We start from the raw sequence: 16756 nt of genomic DNA, 5'->3' as shown, positions 1-16756 counted from the left end.
TTTCAGATGATTGTGCACCAAATGAAACCCTATGGGAAATTATTAATAAATGGCTGTTTGGCATTGCATATTGCCTAAGCTGAACTGAACAGGGTATTTAGTAAACTAAAGCACACACTTTAGTTTAAGGGGGAAAAAAATGTCATTCTGTAAAACTGCAGCAAATATTTCCACTAGTCTCTGCAGCCACATCCCCCTCACTCCCTTAAGCTGTCAGGAACGGTTTCCTAGAGCTCCCAGAGGAGTGTGATCATTAAACTAAACACCACAGAGCAGAATGCAAGCTGATCTCACTCTCCATACTCCCATTAAGGGATGGCAGAGAAACATTAACTATTCCATCCCCAGTGGCATTTAAATGGCTCTCTTGTTCTGCAACACAAAACAGTGGAAAACAGATTCCTTTTCTCATCCTCTTTTCATGTTTCTATCTGTGAAAAATAAAGTTAAGAAGGATTTATCTGTGCTACAAGTCCTATTCACCCTGACTGTTCACCCTGTCATATATAGCATAATCTATTTATGTAACATTTTCTAAAACTGTATGGAGAAAATTTTTCCAATGAGCAGCAGGCGAGTTAATGACTTGGTGGCTCTTGTTACACCAGGTTTAGGACAATTAGAGGTCTTGGCTGAATGTTTGCTGGAGTAAGCCTTCCCCTGCATAAGGTGCAGATGCACAGAATTTTTTTTAAGAGAATCAAAGGATTCTTTATTATTCAAAGGATATATTATTATATGATCCTTCAGACAATCAAAACACGGGCCACTTGCATGTTAACCTTCAGCAGTTTGGCATAAAATAGGTCTTTCACTGTATTGCAAGATTTGACAGCTGACTAGACTGCAGCTCAATGTATAGAGGTGATTTAAAATAAATTCCTATAAAGATGAACATTCAACATTCTAAAACTTTTTAAAATGCCAACCCAGATAAAATGTTAAACTGTCTGCTCTAAATGCAACATTAACATTTTTGAAACAACCAAGTACCTAAGCAGTGCTTACAATCACAACATTTTAAAACTGAAATTTGATTTATGAAGTATTTCTTTAGAGTTTCCAGTTACTTTCTTCATTAATAGACTTGCAGAAAAACCACTAACAGCAGAGCTGGCTTCCAGTTCAGCTTTTTAAAAGCTAATTAGGATATAGCAAACTTTATTCTATACAAATTAATCACTGTGTTCATATGTTTAATCCTCGAGATCTCAAGTTATTCATGTCCTCCTTGGTGTTTGCAGGATTAGAATCTAAGCATGTTGTTTCCTTCCTCTCCCATCCTGTCAGTAAACGTGGGATCAGGGTTCAGAACATGCCTGATTCTGTGCTCCTAATCTCCAGTAATCTTCTCAGTGACACAATATCTGTTGGAAAATATCAGGAGGCCACATCAAAATGGAGCAGTGAGTGGAAACATGAAGTTACATCCAAATTTATCAATGCAGGCTCCACATGCTGCCAAAAGGTAAAACAATATCTATGGCCATCTTCTAGTAGCACTAAATATTAAGGTAAATATTACCTTAAAGTCCATAACTTTTCTCACAAAACTTATTTACAAACTGTACAGGTTGTGCAGCCCAGATGTGTTGCCACTTTAGCTCCTGACAGAAAATTCCAGGTAAATCTTGACTCTGTGAAAACTCAACTAACACAGTGCTGTACACAAAGGAGGGTTTGTACAAACATACAGAGTTCTACAGCCTGAAAATTTAATGGGTCGATTCAACCAGCAGAACCCTCTACAGCATTTCTAAGGGGTAGAGAATAGAAAAGACCATCCTCCTTCAAAGTCACTTGTGTCATCAGGCAGCACAGAGAGAAGAAAAACAGCAAGACAGTACATTTTGGCCACATGCAATAGAAAGCTGGGGCTGACACTCTACAAAGGGCATTCCCAGCTGGAAAAAAAATGTGTCTGCCTTTGAAGATCTGACCAACTGCAGCAACTGAAGCAGATATGAACAGGTTATGAAAAAATTCAACAAGGTGAAAAAATGCATGAGGATTGAGACCTCTCAAATATGAGTTAGGAAAATATATGTCCAAAACCCACCTTCAGCTCAGTATTTGCCTAATACAGCTGTTCTGCTGTTTGTACAGCCACAGGGTCAGATCTAATTAAATAAACCAGAAAGACTATCACTGGCTTCAGACCTTGATGTTACTATTCTGAACTTTTACACACACACACACATATATATATATATATATATATATATATATATATATATATATATGTATGTATATACATGCACACACATCTATATAGATATACACACATATATAATACATGCTGAAAAAATCTAGATCACATTATTTAAAATCTATATTTATTATACATGTATTTTTTTAGAATTTCCAGGGTTAATTAATTCAATAACAGAAATTTTATATTTATAGAAGAAAAGCCTCAGCTTTAATTAAGGAAATACAGAAGAGCCTCATCTTTCATTAATCTGGCTCTGCTATCAAGATGCTAGCTGCCCATTCAACATCAAAGGTTTAAATAAAAGAAATATTTAATTGAGTGAGAGTGATATTTCCCAACATCTCTCCTTGTTTGTTGCTTGTTAGGCAATTATATCAAACACTGCTTATACAGGCAGAGAATGCTCATATTCAGTTTTGTTAAACTACGATCTTATTTAGGAAAATGTTATTTAAAATTCAAAATGTTATTTAAAATTCAATCAACAGTTGTTGACAGAGCTTAGCACGCTGTTCAAGGAAATGTAAAGCATAGTAAAACTATGCTGCTTTTTCAAATATTTATATCTTTTTAATCCTTGCAGCAGATAATCCTCTTTGTAGTGGGCAGGAACATGAATACCCACGATTGTTAAGTCCTCACTTTTCAAAATTCAGATTTGCTATTTATTTCTACCATAAAATTTGAATGCAAGTATTCCTTAAAATTTTGCTTGGATCAATTTACCTTCCATAGGCAAAGCGCCTGTCTTTGTGGTGGTCCCCAAAAGTATCCCACAGCCTGAGGGAAACACTCACTTCATCCACAACATCTCTTGAGCGTTCAAGGACCTAGAACAGAACACACAGAACATTCTCTTTCCCTCCATCAAACAATCACTTTCCTAATTCACCCCATAAAAACGTCCAAAACATACTAGATCAAGGGTCTATCTCATGTAGTTTTTACCAAATGATGTATTTTATAAATGAGGCAGAATATTTATCTCCCTAAAAAGAGGTTTGAGAAATTCCCTTAGAACGAGAGGTGTATCAGACCATGGCTGCAGTAGAGGTCACTCATAAAATACTCGTGAGCTCATTGCTGCATCCTGGCAGGGTAAAGCTTATCAATAAACAACAGCAGCACCTCACAGCATGTGCTGCACACACTTTGCACACCTGCAGCCCTTACCTCCTGGCAGACACGGTACTGATCAATGGCCCAGACGGTTGGGACGTGCGTTGCCAGCAGCTGATACTGAGTCAAGGTTGTGTTGCAGGCTCTGGCACAGATCAGACGAGTCTTTCCCACTGCATTATCTCCAACCACCACACACTTGATAGTTTCAACGTTGGGTCTTTCGTAGTCCATGTCAATGTCCATTTATCAAAAACTGGAACAAGACAGTTAAACTTGTTTTCTACTTCTGTGTGAAAACAGTGCTGTTTAGAATCAGAGCCTTTTACTTCCACTTGTTGAGAGATGCCTGGAGACAACAAACTCTTAAAGAAAAGTGTGTGGTAAACTGTCCTAAAGTAAGCCAGACAGTCCTTTAAATACTGCTCGGTTATGCAAATACACAACTATTTGGACCGCAGTGGCTTTATGCTGTTCACATGCTTTTTTTCACTTTGGTTTCTGTAAACACAAGCCTGTTTGCAGAAGATAGATCTTGGTGAAACAAGGACAGCTAGCATAAACTTACCTTTTGCTAATACTTTTTATGCCAGGAGGAAAAAAAGCCTGGGCATCAGTGGGTTTAACCTGAAGGATACCAGTATAAACCTGCCTTTGAAACCTGCCTAAACCATTCAGGATTTGATTTAGGGCTGTCCAGACAATATTGCTAACAGCAAGTCACACAGATGGCTTTAGCACACAATAAAAGTCACTTGTAAGATGACTCCAGAGACTGTTTGCTACAAAACCACAATTCCCATTATATCCTGCAAGTATCATACACTCTTAATTGTCCAAGGAGAAGTTTGTACAGATCATGGACTAAAATGATAACAAAGAGCCAAGCAGGAACTTGCAGATACAGTTATCTATACCTAGAAATTCTCCTTGATGTGAAATGAAAAATGAAGAGAACAAGTTTTTTGAAGATACTGTCCTCATGGAAAATTTTATTATTGAAACTATTCTCTTAAATATTCTACAGCAATATATTGAACAAATGCCTGGATACAAAGGCAAGCTGCAAAAAACAGGTATTTCAAAATCTAAAACCAACTCATGCATGTCTACTAGAGTCTGTCATTTTCATGTGTGGGATCATAGTTTGGTACATTTGAATTTGGTTTTCTAATGTCTAGCAATCTGCTGAGTAATCTGGTCTCTGCCAGGGAATTGTAATCAAGGAGGGAGAAAAGGGAAAATGCAAGTCACAAACCTTTTCAGGAAGGCTTGCCTAATAGTTATTTCAGCAAGAAACCTACAGCAATTTAATTGACAAACACAGGTCATCATCTGGAGTGATGGTGTCCTCTTTTCTGAGAAGAAAGCACTACAGATAAAGATATCCAATTATTTAATATCTTTTTTAATATTCACATCGCATTCACACTTAAATATTGACTAAATATTAGCTGTCAGGCTGTTTAGAATAACGAATTCAAGGTATTTTGGTGTCCATTTTTCACTGTCAGAGGCACTATGTTCTGATTTAAGAAAAAAACACGTTTAGCAACTACTAGTCAAACACTGATTTAACTGTATTCTTTTTCATTATTTAAGCTGATGTACGCCAAGAAACTTCTTTGTTAGAAGTCAAGGTTACCCATTTAGATAAAATTTTGAGTATGGACTGTGTGCTAATAACTATAATGGCTAAGGCACATTTGTAATCTTTATTTACACGTGGAGGGAGGAGTTAGGGATGACACAGACAAGGTGCAAGAGTGATTTTTGCCACTACTGTGCAACACTGATGTTCCCACAGACGCTGAATGCTTCTGGAAATGCTGCAGCACAGACTAGCCCATGAGAATACATTCTGAAGTTATTCTAGCAGAGACTGAAACGTGGGCCCAGACACTTTGCATGCTGGCACAAGCGCACGGTTGCACAAGCAGAGCTCTGCAATCTGCCAGATGCAGAGCAAACACACACACAGAGCATCGGCCACACGTGAACCCTCACGGCCTCGTGGTACCCAGCTGCTGCACACAGGGGCTGGAACCAGTAAGGACACAAAGCCATGAAGAGACAGCCTTTATCCCATCACCTGCCCTGTAACCTGCATCCTGAGGGGTTGCTAGTCTGGAGGTGAAGCGCTCCAGAGGCTTCCAGCTCCCTGTCTGTGATCCAGCCCCAGCTGCCTGCTGGATGTGAGCTCCCATGGGGCTGATAGCTGGGATGGCCATAGGCTCTGTACCCTTTCTGGGATTCCAGACACAAGAAGAGAACCAAGAGCTAACTCCTTGTTCCTCCTCAGCATCCATGGGAAGGATACAGTCACGATACAAATAAAAAGACAAAAACAATACTTCTTTTTTCTCCACACTAAATAGAATGTGGCTTGTTCATACACCATGGCCTCATAGGCAGGGCCCCAAATGAGTAGCAAAACCCCAAGAGCTTTCAGCAAGTGATCGTAAAAAGTTTCAAGTCTGAGAGTAAACAGCAACCTCCTTGACATATTATGTGGTATTAAATTACTTCATATTTTATTCATGCATGGACTAGACATCACAGATGGAATGAGGAAATGTTTACAAGGCTAGAAAGCAAAACAAAGGAGCATGGCTAGCCAGTGTGTCTGGTTGGTTTTAAACTACCAAATCAATTTTTTTCCAACCCAATATTCCATTAAAATGCTGTTATACAGATTTGCTGTGGTATTATATAACTGTTTGATTTAAAAATTCTTCCAAAGTTCTTAAATGGTATTTCTGCAAAAATGTGCTTCAATCAGTCACAAAACATGTATTAAGTACAGAGTCTGGAATCATAAAAAATTTCCAAGAGTATAACATAGCCAGTTTAAAATTAACAGGGAAATCTAAATAAAAGGAACTAGATAAATCAATGCAACTATCTGAGAAGCCTAGAAAAGGAACAAATGAAAAAAATTAAATTACTGGGGCTTTAATTTTCCAATATACTTAATAACTTAATTAAAGCAAAGTTATCACAGGACTCAGACACAGCATGCCTGAATGCCCTGCTGTAGTAGATCAATGGCAATCTAATGAAGATATTTTTAGCATGACTCAATACTGCACAGGTCAGAGATTAAAATAAACTGGCAATAAAAACAAAAGTAGAGTTCTGTAGCTATGTTAAAGAAAAATTTTAAATACCCTCCAGTATCTATAATGTAAGTATGTGTTAAAAATGCAGATAATTTTAATATTGTTCACTAGTTTTCAGAAAGTGATTAAAGCAGAAATAGCTCCTGAAGAGACTGACAGACAGAAGCCTGGACAGATATTTAGACACCTCAAGTAAAACCAGATACTAACAACAAATTACAGTATAAACAATTAGCAAAACAAGTTGATTAAATGTTTACAAATCTAGCCAGATGCCTTCTGGCTACTGGAATGATTAAAGCCAGGAATACATACAAGATCTAAAAAAACCAGCCACAATTAGTTTTTTTAAGGTAGCCTCTAGATTAAGCCGGTGCTAAACTTATTATATCATCATACTGATTAAAAATGCTAAACATGTATTTACAAATCTAGAATTTAAAAAAAGCCAAACAGAAGTAAGACAACTAGATTTGAGCTTTGAAAGTCTGGTAATATCCGTGAAGACCAATTGGAACTGAAATGGAGTATCTTAGACAAGAACAAAGCTACGTATATAAAGATTAAAAATAAGGTCATAACGTTCTAAGATCAACAAAAAGCTTGCTGAAACCAACCTACAACCAGCAATAGTTTAGCTTAACAGCAAAACAAAGCAGGGTAAAACAATGAGGAAAGCTACTGGAAATGCAACCAGTCCCAGAAAGGGCACTGACAAAAAAGTCAGAGAAAGACAGAAAGGCCATCAAATGAGGGGCAGCAAGGAACCTACCAAGGAAAATGTCTGATCAGAAATCACCGTTTCCAAAAGAAAGGAGCACAAGACTCAGCTGATAAATCCAGTTCTAAAGAAAGATGAGCAGATGGATGGAAATGGAAAAAGATACCCATAAAAATAACACAGGATCTCAAAAATCTCTTAGGATGTTCTATTTTTACATTGTCACCTGTGATTGTTTGCAGATGAAGAGAAGACACAGGCAGCCAAAAAAAAAGCAGGAGATGTGAGCAGACTCAAGATCTAACATAAAGCCATTTAATTAATTCACTTGATTAGCAGTTACAAAATATTCCAAATAAAGCTGATTTATTTCCGAAGAAATATAAGGCTACTGTTTTTAACCTCAGCTTGCAGATTGTTATGGTTGCCAATTTCTTTTTCTGTTGCTTCACCTCAAATTGCTGTGGGGTGCTTGGTTTTTCATTTAGTTTTTCTTCATTACTAAAGGAGTTGTTATTGTTACCACTATAAAACAGTTGTGCTTGCCATAGTATGTGAGTTGCTCAGCCTCAGTAATGAAACAATCCCTTTCTAGAGAAATTTTCCAAAAGATCTGTAATGAAGCATATCACTTGATTATCGAGTCCGCTGGTACACAGATTAAACACAACAGAGACACACAATCCCTCTAACTCTCTCTATTAGTGTAGGCGTACTAATATACAATAGATAACCAGATCATAACCATGAACTTGTTATAAGAATGCAGTTTAATATATACAAAGCTATGACTGCATTCTTCTCTGACAGAAACAAGGTGGATGAAGATCCAAAACCAATAGTGAGTTGCCTGTCCCTGTGGATCTCTAAATGCCCACTTTGAAATGTCCAGATGTTTAAAATCCTCACTTAGCATATACAAAACATAACCAAGATTTTTGTTCAAACAGTAGCTAATTATCAACCCTTTTCTCTTCAGCCCAAACAAATCACAAACACCACAAACAAATCACTAGGAGTGTCTACATTAATCAGTGATTATGAGGCGAGATCCTGCAGCCATTTACTTCTTAGCGCTGTACTTACAGGACCCCTCAAAGCAAGAATTTTACTTAGCTCTTGTGCTAAGAGCAAACTCTTCAGATGACAGTTCAGAAAGACAGCATGTAAGAACCTTGCCTGCTCAGTGGAGTTTTTCTTCAAGCTATTCTATGGGGGAAAAAAAATAATTTCAAGTAATCTGACCAAACATACAAACCAGGAACTCCTTCAAACAAAGGGGGTGCCAACCACAATTAAAATGTCACAGCTTTGCCAAAGAAATCTAATGGAAAGAGACACCAAAGTCTAACATGACTTAATATGAATGGTGGGCATGGGCATTATCTCAAAAACTCAGGCCACCAGTAAGGCAATAAGATCATCAACAATTACCCCCCAGAAAACATACTCTCCTGAAACTATATGAAAGTGCATTTGTACCTACTCCATATTTAAATCTATTCTGGAGATGTATTTTTTAGTATAGTTTTGGAGTGACTCCTTCAGAGAGCCATTAGGCAACAATATGTAAAGAAGAATATAAAAAAATTACAAGACTACATGACACTCTTGCCTCCATCCCCAAGTTGCAAAGTTACTGCTTGCAACCATGGAAACTGGAAAAGGAGATACAAAATGCCAAGTTCTTCAGGCAATGAAATCAACTACCTTGCAGTGCAGAATCCCAAGGCACCAGTATGCTGGCAGGGACCAACAAGCACACGAGCCAGAATAAGCGTGTGAAATGTTTGTTCTCAATACATAACCTGCCATGTGTTCTTTCAGAATCTTTAGTGGATGAACACAGATATGCCAGCAGACAAAGCAGGGGGAACTTAGTGTTCACTTGTGCAAGACAGTAGAATTCACAGACAGCTCTGATTTGGGGAAAGGTTAAGGGCCAAAAGGCTGTTTTGTGGTTTGGTTCAATTTAATAAATGAATTTAGGGCCCCACCAAGTATATTTGTGAAGTTAATCACAACATGGGATCAAGCAACAGATAAACCACCAGCTGCTGAAAGACCATCACAAAATATTTTTTACAAGGTGTACTTTAATATTAGTATTTTATTAAATCACAGGAGGCCTCTTGGGGAGACAGGTTTCAAAAGGAAAACTATTCCTGGTCAGCATCAAAGAACTAGCTGGTGACAAAGAGTAGTAAGACTCAAGGTGGGATCAGATCATTAGGTCACCAGGGGACAAAGGAAGGCATGATGCATATCAGGCTGGATTCTTGTCCAGGATGAAGCAGCACTATCCTATTGCCATTACTTAAAGTTCTGTCAGTTTACATGGAAAGACTGAAGAGACTGCCTCAGAAGGAAGAAATTCAAGATTAACTCTGGAATGTATTACCTACTTGCCCTACCTGGTCCATCAGCAGAAGAAAACAGCAGATACACCCATGACTGGGGAAGGAGAAAAAGCCTTATATTCTACAGCTGACATGACTGCAAATGTGAGACCTTGGGCTCTCCCATGGGTAGAAAGAGAATGGCACCTGATGGAAATGTTTCACTGCACAAGGTGATAAATGAGATAACCCTGCTGTTGCTGCCCACAAGAATGCATGTCAACAAAACATCTTTATCTTCCACAAGGGCAGAACCTAGTTCTACTCTTTTTCTTCTGTCCTGGGATAGCTTAGGGCCAGTATCAACAAAGAAATAAATCCCTGAGAATGCTGCTAAAATTTGATACAGCTGGAGAAGTTAAACACAGGTTGTCATCAAGAGAGACTCCACTGGGCTTGCCTGAACCGGCTTCTTTCATGTCAGCTTTTGATCAATAAGTGTCACATCCATTTCTGGAAGCTATCTCTTACTTTTAAAGGACAGAAGCTATCAGAAGTTTCCATTCAGCTGCCATAATCCCCTCAAGTTTTAAAGGGGTTGACCATGGCTTCCCACAGAAATAAAGGAGAAGCCCCTAATGATGTAAAGTTGAAGACAGAACAGATGTCTCTAAGTTTGCTAGAAAACTTCTTAGTCAAATCATCACCACAACTCTCACTGAAACTGTAGAGATGGAATAATAATTCCTGGTTTGTAGCATCAGACACCTGTCACTCTGCTCTTTCACTGTCTGCATGACTCCAGATTTGTTTGTTTCTGTTAATTATTAGGATCCTTCATCAAGCCCAGATCCTAGCACCAAGCCTACCTCTGTGATGACACAAAAACTTTTGTTCAGTAAGAATGAGCATTTCCTCAGATGCCCAAAAATCAGACATACTAGTAAAACACAAATTCTTCCCACATAACAATAAAACAGACTGCCCTCAGCAGAGGGCAGACAGTTCAGTAGCTGACAATGAAAACATTCAATTTTAGGTACAATAACAGATTCTCCCGAGTCTCCTCTAAGACAAAAAAATGCAGCTCACAAGGATGTGTTTTTGTGTTGTACAAACTCAGTCTATCAGACCAAATAGACCCAAATGTATAGTCCGGCATTACACTTGAGCTGTGTCAATTATCTGACAAGTTCTGGAAGACCTAAAGGGCAGAAATCAACAAGCTGATTACACTGAGCAGCTTACATATTATTTTGACCTGTGACATACCTTGGGATAGCCTTTGTGATGAGATCATTGCCCTAGAAATTAAGGCACATTAAGGTGAAGGACATTTAACCATTTCAGGGAATGTGTGGAATCTGGGATGAGTGTTTATGTGGTGGCAGAAACTGCAGTACTGCCACTCCTCCCTTCACCAATTTTCCAGAGTCTACCCCAAGAACAAGCCACTGCACAAGGCAGCCCCTTGTGCCTCCTATTGCTTCGTATTTCTTTGTGTGCACAGAGATGTGCAAAACAGTGCCCATAGTGGACCCACCCCTGGAAAGGTGGAACCATCCCTATAGCTGGTACATGACTGATTAAAGGCTGTCACTTTAGCTTCGCCTATGCATTTTGAGAGGATTCCAGATATACCTGGCTACAACTGACTATTCATTCCACTCACCAGAGATAATCATAGCAGACACAAGGGACTAGGCAGTGACCAAGATCTGGCATTGCTGTGGGTCATAATCTGTCACACGCAAACTGAAATTAACTGTGGCTGACATGAATAAAAGTGGCTGAGAACCAAGCACCTGAAGAATGGACAATACCCTTTGATGGTGATAACCATCACCAAAAAGCTGGCACTTTCTAAAGCAGCCACACATAAAATGCACAAAAATTAGGACTCAGTTCTCCTTCTACAACAGAAAATAATGCTGCAGGAGCTGAAAAAGGGTTCACTGCTAATAGTGTGTTAATTCAGCTCAAAAATACATTTTTGAAGCAAATATTCCATGGTTTGGTTCACATCAGGTGTAGCCAGAGTGCATAAATTCTGAAGGGGAAGGTGTGCCACCCACTAGTGATTCAGTCCATGAGACCAGATTAAAGGCAATCTGAGGTTAACACCCTTTGTCCCTGAGCTGTGTGCAGTGTGGACACTGGGTCCTCAGCACCAATTTTTTCATTCCCAGATCCCTTGCTATGGCATCACATGATCCATCAGTGTAGACAGAGCATCAGGTGCTCTGATTCCTGCTTTGGTATTTGGATGAACATAACTGAGGCAAAGCTGCAGCTTAGTGTGCCTCCCACGCCTAAGAGTATCAGGGATAACATATAAAACTCAAAGCTTAAAGGAAGATGGGTCCCTGGAAAAGTCTGACTCAACACTACCAGGTTTCAAGGTAATAAACTCCATGAAAAGCCTAGTTTTACTCTCATGTAATTAAGATGCTTGTTCAGTATTAAACTACTGATACTGTAGAAGAGATTGTTAGTGATTGTACCCATGCATAAAACAGGTGTTGACACTACATGCTGTTCCTAAGCACTGTTCCCAACAGTACTGAAAGAATAACAATAACCACCAAATAAGGCATTCTCAAAACTTCTGTGCATTTCTGTGGGAAAAATATTTATCGAGATTCACTAGAGCTACAAAGAATATTCCAGAGACACTGGTGACCTTCTAGCACAGAGAGCTGTTGAATTCACTTTTTGTATTGTTCTCTTTCCCAAAGACAGATTCAGGCTCTTGCTTCCGGAACTTCATGTGACATTTCTTACATATTCTCTTATTTGTCAATCCGTGATCTTAGACATCATATGTGATTTTATTCATTCCCAGACATTGTTACCACTAGGAAACTACCAAAGGAGAGTGAGACCTCATAATGACAGGAGGAAAAACCCATCCAAGGACTTAAACACTGACTGGAACAGCAAATACTTCAGGATGGCAGACTTCAGGTAAATGCTATTTTCAGATCATGGCTCAAGTTCTGCACTTTTGTCTCAAATGCAAATCCAGCAACATTAAGGGAATAGTGCAGGAGGCACATAGATGTGGGGTTTACTTGTAATGTCTAGTGCCACACAGAGATTCATTTGCAAAAAAAAATAGAAAAAAATAAAAATAAGAAAGAAATTGCTATCTTGTGTCTCAGGTCAGACAGAAAGGAGAGGAAAACAGAAAAGTAAGAGTAGTGTTGGATGGGAGGAAAAGGGAATCCATATTTTTATTTCATCACCTGTCTGTAATGCCAAAGAGCCTCAGCTATGACCACACACACTGCAGGTACACCAATTATAGCTCATGTACCACTCACTCCTTCAGCAGAAACTTTTGAGCTCTTTTATGGAAACCAAATCGGTGATCCAAGGATACAATCACCCAGTCTCTCAGCTGCTCTGCAAATCTGCTGCATGCAGCAAGGATGCCCAAGCTTTTCCTTTTCCTCCTTCTCAAGCACATACTTTCCTCTACAATGTTTGCATATTTTTCTGGCAGGACAGAAGGGAGCAAGGGAGGAGCATGTCAAATACCTGTTGCTCCTTTGCTTCTCCTCCTTCAAGGCTTCTCTGTCCTTTCATCCCCTTCAACACAGGGTAACATCTGGATAGAGGACTTAAGCATTTTTCCAGCAAATAAAATGTATTAACAAAGAATCAAACATCAGGATTTACTGGTCAAGTGATCAGCTCTTCCTGTCAGCCTAATGCTTTGCAGTATTTACGAAGCTTGGAGTTTTAAAAAGCACAGGAGTTTTTGAAAGCTTCCCAGAGCTAAAATTGATGTTTATTTCTTCTTGGATAAAATTACTTCTGCGTATCTGAGCCTGTCCCAGATCTTATATTCTTTAAGTATTATGTCACTTAGATAAAGAACCCTAATACAAATACTGAACTCACTTTTTCTTTCTTCTGTTATTAGTGTGTAGATACACTATATATATCTGAGACACAGAATCAGGTGTGCAAATGCAACATAGAAGCATAGAAAGAAAAGCATAACCTAATGGAAGAGGACCTCAGAAAAAATACCAAAAAGAAATTAATCTATTCAATTTCCATAAAGTGTGACTCCTGATCCTGAAATACACCCTGCACTGAAATATTACTACTTACACTGAGCAGTCATGACAAGAAATTCTTGAGTGTAATCCTAACAACAGTGGGTTTCTCCCCACATGCATTATTTTTGCCTAAAAAGACCAGCAGCTAAAGCATGCTGGAACAGCTAATTTCCACCTCAGCTTCTATTACAGCTCAAGCTATTACACAGCTCAAGATGAACATTTGGCTTCAAGTCAGCTGCGTGTCCTGAAATAATACACAAACTGAGGATGAACAAAGTCATTGAGACTTCCTGGCATCATTCTTTGCTCTTGCTGTGACCATATGCAGAGCCTCAAGGGCTTTCTTTTATTACTATCATTTTTAAACAAGTATATTGTTGCCTTCAGAGTAGTGTCTTGACCAGTAGACAGCAACTCCTCCACCCATGCCCAGGTATGTCCAGTGACGGATTTCTCTTTGCTCTAGGTGTCAGATGCCACAATACCCACTAAAGGCTGACTAAACAAAGTCCACTGCTGTTTGTCTCTACAGCCCCTTCCTATGGCCCGCAAATAGATACCTGATAATCTGTGCCACAAGAACCCCTCCAACAGCCTCCTGCTGTTGTCACAGCAACTCACGGCAGACTCCACAGACACAGCAGGTGGAAAAGAAAGAGGAGGGGAAAAAGAGATCCTTCGGGTTTTTACTAAATGACACTCGGAGGTACCAAGGGCCAGGAGGTCGCTGCTTCCCGTACACATCATACTCTCTATTTTTGCCTTGCACGTCGTGGCCTCGCTGGAAAAGGAAGCCGGCCAGATCTGCTTCACCAAGGACTCAGCCCTCTCCACCCTTGGAGGAGGGGAGGATGCCACCACCTCCAGCTCCCTCCCGACGAGGCGGGAGAGACAAACGGGACTCGCGGGGCGCCGCCACCCGCCCCCTGCGGAACCGCCGGCGGCCAGCCCGCCCCGGCCCGCACGCCGGCAGCTCGGAGCACGATCGCGCCCGGGCGACGCGGGACCTATCCGGGAGGGCGGGATGGCCGGCGGCCGGGCTGCGTGCGGCGGGGCTGGCTGGCCCCGGCCCCGGCCCCGGCCCCGGCCCGGCGGCACCGGAGGGGGTGGCGGCCGCCGCCGCGGCTCACCCTTCCCGCTGCTCCTCACGGCGGCGGGGCAGCACCCGGAGCCAGCGCGGCCCGGCAGGGAGGCGGCATGGCCCGCCCGGCCCGGCCCGGCCCGCTGCGCTGACTGGGCCGGCGGCAGCCGTGACGCGCCAGCCCCGCGGTCTTATTTTAAGAGCGGCGATTAGATTTCATTCATGAAACCGTGGCCGCGCGCAGAGGGGCAGAGGATGGAGCCGCTCCCGTATGCCCGCCCGGCGGACAGACCCACGGCCCGCAGCGGGGATGGCAGCGGGGATGGCCGGGGCACATCCCGCCCCTGCCCCATGGCCCACAGCGGGGATGGCAGCGGGGATGGCCGGGGCACATCCCGCCCCTGCCCCATGGCCCACAGCGGGGATGGCAGCGGGGATGGCCGGGGCACATCCCGCCCCTGCCCCATGGCCCACAGCGGGGATGGCAGCGGGGATGGCCGGGGCACATCCCGCCCCTGCCCCATGGCCCACAGTGAAGGCTTTCCGCCCTGGCCTCTCGCACGGTAAAAGGTCGTACACGACACAACTTGAAAACAAAGCAACACCCCCCCCCCCCCCCCCGTACGCAGTCTTTATGCGTATACACTGTAATTACTGTTAGCATATACAAAGGTCCTGAAACCCTCTCTGGATGATGCCCTAAGTTGGGCGTGCGATTTCTTACTGTAGGTGCTGCCGGTATCTTTTGAAATCACTACTCTTTATTCTGACTAATGCTTGAAACCTTCGTGTAAGATACGCACATCACGATTAAACCACAACCTCCCTTTCTCTTACAGCGACAATCCAGACTTGCTGTTTTCGAACCAGCGAGAGTAGCTCTAGGCTGTGTGCTACAATCCAGACGTGGCCCCCTGCTAAAACCGCAGTCTCTGGCTCTTCATTTACCACTTGACATCAACAAAACTGTCACTAAACAGTAAGGGGCATGGGCACAATCCCTGCAGGAAAGGTCAGTTTTGGATATAGCCGTGACTACTTAAGAAGTAGTCACTATTAAAAAAATACTCTCTTACAGCAATCTGGACTCACACGTTGCACAGTCTCATAGCATTAAGACAGTAATTTGTTGGAAAACATTATAAAGTTGCTTAAAACCCCACTTAGAAGAACAGTTATCTGTACCAATAACAGGTTAACAGTATCCAAAATGCATTTGGTTATAGTCAGTTACTTACATTTTTCAAATGCCCAGAAGCCAAACTTAAATTAACCAGTTCAGACCGCAACAATTTTCAGTTGAGTACATCTATGTCAGAACAAATTGCAGTTTTCAACTTCATATCAAAGGAGGCTATTAGGGGCAGAAGAACAACACGCATCATGGGAAGTATTGTTACTCTCCTAGTTTTGCACAGCTTGGATGGACAAGACAAATGCATCAGAAACTAGAACAACTCTCACTCAGACATCTACTTACAAGCAAATAAATATCAAGTTGATAATGCAGGCAACAAAAAGAAAAAAAGTCAAGAGATTTAAAATATATAGTATAATTACTTTCTGTTTTTTAAGTTTCAAGTTCTATGGGAATTTTTCTTCTCCACAAATGAGACCTAAATTTTTCATTCTGTGCAAGAACAACCCTATGTATTCACTTGTTTCTTGATAGACAGTTTTTAGGAAAACAATAAAACTCAGATTCATCCCACTCAATTCAGGAGGCTGAGCAAAGCAGTGCTATACAAAAGGTATTCCTTTTACTGAACTGTTTCAGTATGGCAATTTTAAATTCCTTATTGGTATCTTTTTTCTACTAAATTATCACTTTCTGAAGACAAATCAGAGCTAGAACCCATGTCTCTATTAAAAATACCTAGACTATCACTGCTGCATACAGTGAGTATTAATGTGAGAACAGGTGAGTTAGCACCACGTGAAAGAAAACTGATACAAAGCAACCAGACTTGCCATGATACTCCCTCAAGAAGTTTTGGACTGCAATTGAAAAAAAGGTCCCAAACCAAGCCAGTAAAAATACCACAAACCTTTAGATCTGATTCCCACCTCTTTACAGAGCTTT

At 41.0% G+C, this 16756-nt stretch overlaps 1 protein-coding gene across 3 annotated transcripts in view; it reads right to left on the bottom strand.

Annotated features, from left to right (window-relative positions):
* Window positions 1–16756, bottom strand: part of RHOBTB1 (Rho related BTB domain containing 1) — a 53072-nt gene that overhangs the window by 19781 nt on the left and 16535 nt on the right. Inside the window, exons 3-4 of one of the 3 annotated variants that reach the window (XM_062496058.1) lie at window positions 3389–3590; window positions 2942–3045 (exon numbers count right to left, since the gene is read on the bottom strand). The exons of 1 other annotated variant lie outside the window; for it this stretch is intronic. In XM_062496058.1, coding sequence (XP_062352042.1) covers window positions 2942–3045; window positions 3389–3580 — 296 coding nt within the window. In that variant the 5' untranslated portion in view covers window positions 3581–3590. Of the gene's footprint in view, window positions 1–2059; window positions 2121–2941; window positions 3046–3388; window positions 3591–16756 lie in introns of those variants that run through there. One more of the 3 variants, XM_062496059.1, reaches the window with a different exon arrangement.

The sequence above is a fragment of the Cinclus cinclus genome, chromosome 7, assembly GCF_963662255.1.
Source record: "Cinclus cinclus chromosome 7, bCinCin1.1, whole genome shotgun sequence".
NCBI lineage: Eukaryota > Metazoa > Chordata > Aves > Passeriformes > Cinclidae > Cinclus > Cinclus cinclus.
Note: the sequence above shows the minus strand (reverse complement) of the source record. Positions and strands in the feature narration are given on the sequence as shown.